Raw genomic sequence first — 5176 nt, 5'->3', positions numbered from 1 at the left:
TTAAGAACAAGGTTCCTTTCAGCTTAAAAAAAATAAAATAAAGAACCGTTGCACTTTGACTTTACAACGATAAAAATATACTAACTTATAGGATAAGATGGGCCTTTGTATAGTGACGTGAAAATAACACAACACTTGCCATTGCCACTATGCAGCAAACTAAAAATTCAGGGTTTCTGGATTTTACATACATCACACAACTTGTCATCATATCATTTCAGGATTAAATTATAAATGACTCAATTCTATAATTGTACATTAAATATGAAAAGTTGTTGGCATAATTATTTTAACACTTGAGTTTCTTGATTTCATTTTGGAATTTGATTTTCGACTTACGCATAAGATCGAAAGATATTATTTTAAATTAAAATAGGCGAATAAGGTGGAAGAAAAGCTAATTGAATATCAAATAATAGAAAATTTCATATATCTCCTGATTAAAGAAAAAAATAATTATACATAAGATTAAATAAATAAAAAAACGAAAATGGTATTTTTTGATTTTGTCAACCGTAGATCCCACGGCATCGTTCCTTCTCTCTTTCCTTACGCAGTTTCTTCCGCGTATAATCAACCGGCTATTCCGGTCACCAGTTACCTCCACGCCACGTTCCTCATATTTTTATCATAATCTTCTTCAACATACTCACTTCATCCAAAAACCCACCGAGTCATAACGCTAATCTCGTTCTCGTTCTCGTTCTCTTTCTTTTTCACCAGTTCCATAGAACAACTCAAACCAAAAAAAAAAACAAACAAACCATGAATCCCCATTTTGCCCCTCTCTCTTTCTCAATCCCTTCTCTTCGAAAAACACCTTCTCTCATCGGCGCTAACCACACCTCCGCTCGCTTCTGCTCCCGATAAATATGAAAAAAAACCCAACCTTTTCTTTTTCTTCTTTTAATTAATTCAATTCAATTCACTTTTGTGAATTTTTCTGATTATTGTTATTAATTTCTGTGAGGAAAAGAAGAGTGCACAATTTATTTCCATGGAGCCTAACGTAGGGAAGCCTGGCTTTCTCCGAAACGTTCTGGTACGGTTACTCCTCTTCGGCGTTTTCATCGTCGTCGTTCGGTTCGCTTACGTCATCACCCTCGCCGGCGAGTCCTGCTCCGTCGGCGACTTCTGCTTCTTCTCTCCGTCGATCAACCTCGCCAAGGCCGGCACTAGATCCGGCGCTCTCGCCGCCCAGGCCGCCGTCGGAGGCGCCGGCGCGGCACCGGAGCGCTACGCCAGCAAGGAATGGATCAATGGTGTCCGGTTCTACTCGTCGGCGTTTCAGGACATGATCTCCGGCGGCTTCCTCTCGCCGGCGGCGAAGGCGCTCTGCGTGGAGACGCCGACCGGCCGCGACGTCATGGCGCTGCGCGGGATCGGAGTAATCGACGCCGTCGGGATCTCGAAGAAGGCGTCGCCGCCGCTGGTGAAGTCCGGCGAGGCTCGCCGGATTCCGTTCGCGGACGACACATTCGATTTCATGTTCGCCGGCGACGGCGCGCTAGAAAATTCGCCGCGGCCGGCGGATTTTGCAGCCGAAATCTTTCGGACGCTCAAACCCGAAGGGTTTGCCGCGTTCCATGTAAAGGCCAATGACACTTACAGTTACAATTCATTCGTTGATTTGTTCAATTTTTGTTGCAATGTGGTGAAAGTAAACGACATATTAGAGTTTGATTCATCGATGCCTCACATAAGAGAAATCGTTGTGAAGAAAGTGCGTCACGCAATTGATTCTGAATCCAATTCCAATGGAAAATGCTCTGTTCCAGAGTACAAAAAAAAGCAGGTGAGAAATGCAGAGGCTTTGATTGAAGAGGAGCCACTGAAGCCATGGATCACTCTGAAGAGAAACGTGAAGAACATAAAGTACCTATCTTCAATGGTTGATATAAGCTTTAAGGATAGGTATGTGTATATTGATGTTGGAGCTAGAAGCTATGGCTCCAGCATTGGAAGTTGGTTTAGGAAGCAGTACCCGAAACAGAACAAGACCTTTCATGTGTATGCAATTGAGGCTGATAAAACGTTTCATCAGGAGTATGGAACGAAAAAGGGTGTTACATTGCTGCCTTATGCAGCATGGGTGAGGAATGAGAGTTTGGTGTTTGAGATTAACCGCGACCCGGGGGAGAAGAAGGTTCAGGGGAAGGGCAGGGGAATGGGGAGGATTCAGCCATTGAAGTCTTCAGGTGGTTTTGATGGTGGTGAGCTTGAGAAGATTTCGGGGTTTGATTTCGCTGAATGGTTGAAGAATACGGTTTCGGAGAACGATTTTGTTGTGATGAAGATGGATGTGGAGGGTACTGAGTTTGATTTGATTCCAAGGTTGTTTGAAACTGGGGCTATCTGTTTGGTGGATGAGATTTTTCTGGAGTGCCATTACAATAGGTGGCAGAGGTGTTGCCCTGGGCAGAGGAGTCCCAAGTATGAGAAAACTTATGATCAGTGCTTGCAGCTCTTCACTTCTCTCAGACAAAGTGGAGTTCTTGTTCATCAATGGTTTTAACTTGTAAGATTTCCTGATGGATGGGTCAAACCCTATATACATGTTCTTAGCTTCTGCATGTTTCTTCTTCTTCTTCTTAGTTTTTTTTTTCCCAAGCCAATAGAGAAGAGAGAGAGAGAGTTCTTTATTTTTTAAATTTCTCTACTTGTAACAGTTGCAGCAGAAAATGAAAATGAAAACCATCCCTTTTGTCACACATTTCTCTTGTTTTATCTGTGTACATATTGCAGCAGAGGATACTTTAAAGTTTAATCTGTTATTTTGTCTCTGAGAAGAATTTTTCATTGTTCATTTTGTCAAATTACTATTGAATTGAAAAACAATTAATGGACACTCCATGTTGGTCACATTCAAGAGAGAAAGAGATAAAAGACAGAGTATGAATGTGAAAAGTGATATAATGTAAAAAAAGAAAGAAAGAAAGAAAAAGATAGAGAAAAAAAAAGTGTTTGCAGTATTTACACTATTGGATATCTAAATAATATTACTGTGTTGAATTAATTCTAGTGCACTAGGTAATAAAATTGATGTGGATATTTAATTAAAAGTTTCTTGAAATGGGATTGGCTTTTTCTGTGGCTATAACAGAAGTGCTGGACAATAGTGGGTTGGGAGTCGAAAACTTGAAATCATTACTCCACCCAGTTGATGACTTTCATGAAATTGCTTTCATGGCGCGCGCGCATATATATATATATATATTGCTAACAAAAACGCCAATTGCGGAGAATTCAGTCAATTGACAATAACCAAAGGGACAGAACTAAAATTTTGCTTTATACTATTAGTAGTAATAGTAATTAAGTGATTTTAGTTCGTTGTTTCCCAAAGAGATTGATATATACGGTAAATTGGTAATTGTTTTCTTTATATTCTGGAGTGCTAAGTTGCAGTTTATCAGCCAAGTACTTGGTAGTATTCTGAGGTTAATGATTTGTTATGAGTCACTTATCAGCGGTTTATTGTGTGTCTTATCTGAAACTATTATTGTTAATGATTAGTAAAGCAAAAGCAGGATATTATTAATTAGTGCAGCCATGTGATAATGTTCAAATATGGCATTTAAGTGTGTATCGGTTCCAGCTTCGTGGTTGTGGTTGTTAAAATGTGGTTTTCTTTAATTCATTTATAGAAAATGAGTAATTAATGAGCTAGTACATGCAAGGCCACATGCAAAAAAGTTTGTTATTGGTACTTGATTTATGAACGAATAATGAGCTTGTAATGAAATGCCACATGCGAAACAGTTTGATATTGATACTCGGTTTTTAAATTGTCACTTCTGTGGACATGGTTTTCAAAAGTGCAACTTCTATTGATAGTAAGAGGAGAACCCTGCACAATAGTACAGGTTCTAATAACAATCAATTGACAATAACAAACAAGAGAGTTAATGCAGGTTCCATTAATCTAATAAATAGTACTATTTACCTATAATAATATTTACCAATTCTATTAAAAGATTTTAGAAGAAATTATACTTGCATTGAACTTTTTGCCAAAATACACATAATACTATTTTTTTTACACTAACCTTCTTTATGTTTAAAAATATTATATTGAAATTTCCTTATATGTTATACTAACATCTTTTTATATTTTACACTAACACTCTTTATAACAAAGATAATTTTAATGATTAAAAAAATAAAAAATATTTCTATAATTTTATGAAACCTGATTAATGTAATTTACGAAAGATTTTAAGGTTGCATGTAGCTAGAGAGGTATGAAGGGTAGTGAAGCAATGCAATCCATGGTATTTGGCAAAAAGTATAACAAATGAAGTGTAAGGTGAAGATTCGATGTCCCACTTAAACAGTAGCAAAGTCCGAACATTCAATGCCACTTTTTCTGGATCACTTTTCACTACTACAAATAAAGCTTTTTAAGTCGGTTCTGCAAGTCATTTTACGACGGTTTTGAACCGTCATAGCACGCAGCGTCGTAAAATGTGCCCACCTCTACAACGACGGTTTTCAAACCGTCTTTAAAGATTGGGGTTGTTAAGACGGTTTTAAGAATAACCGTCTTAAAATTTATTGTTATTTCAAGGCGGTTATCATCTACTAACCGTTATAATAAACCAATCTTTCTACGACGGTTATTACAAAAACCGTCTTAGAAAGTGAGACTTACTAAGACGGTTATTGCAAAAACCGTCTTAGAAAGTGAGCCATACTAAGACGGTTTTCTCCTGTAACCATCTTAGTATGTCCTTTTTTTGAAGGTTTTTTAAGACGGTTTTCGTAAAAACCGCCTTAGAAAGTGAGACATACTAAGACGATTTTTCAACAACCGTCTTAGTATGTCATTTGTTTGTGAGACTTTTTAAGGCGATTGTTACTAAAACCGTCTTAGTATGTCATTTGTTTGTGAGACTTTCTAAGACGATTGTTACTAAAACCGTCTTAGAATGTCAAACATACTAAGACGGTTCAGGTGAAACCGTCTTAGTATGTTTTTGTTTGTAAAAGTTTCTAAGGCGGTTATTCATACAAACGTCTTAGAAAGTGAAACATACTAAGACGGTTTCCGACAACCGTCTTTGAATATATATATTTTTTTTTAATTTTTTGGGTGCAGGTCTAGTTTTTTAGGTAGTGTTTCAATTATTCTATACATTGATTTGAAGCAAAAGAATTTACATAATTAATGAAA

The 5176-nt window shown here is 37.4% G+C and overlaps 1 protein-coding gene across 1 annotated transcript; it reads left to right on the top strand.

Moving 5' to 3' along the window:
- Window positions 1-650: 650 nt before the first annotated feature.
- Window positions 651-3198, top strand: LOC100811015 (uncharacterized). The gene has a single exon (XM_041010702.1). It carries the CDS (start codon window positions 998-1000, stop codon window positions 2513-2515), a length of 1518 nt encoding a protein of 505 aa, XP_040866636.1. The 5' UTR covers window positions 651-997; the 3' UTR covers window positions 2516-3198.
- Window positions 3199-5176: the final 1978 nt, after the last annotated feature.

This window comes from Glycine max, chromosome 1 (assembly GCF_000004515.6).
Source record: "Glycine max cultivar Williams 82 chromosome 1, Glycine_max_v4.0, whole genome shotgun sequence".
In the NCBI taxonomy this organism is placed as follows: Eukaryota; Viridiplantae; Streptophyta; class Magnoliopsida; order Fabales; family Fabaceae; genus Glycine; species Glycine max.
The sequence above is the reverse complement of the archived record's forward strand: the minus strand, read 5'-3'. Positions and strand labels throughout refer to the sequence as shown.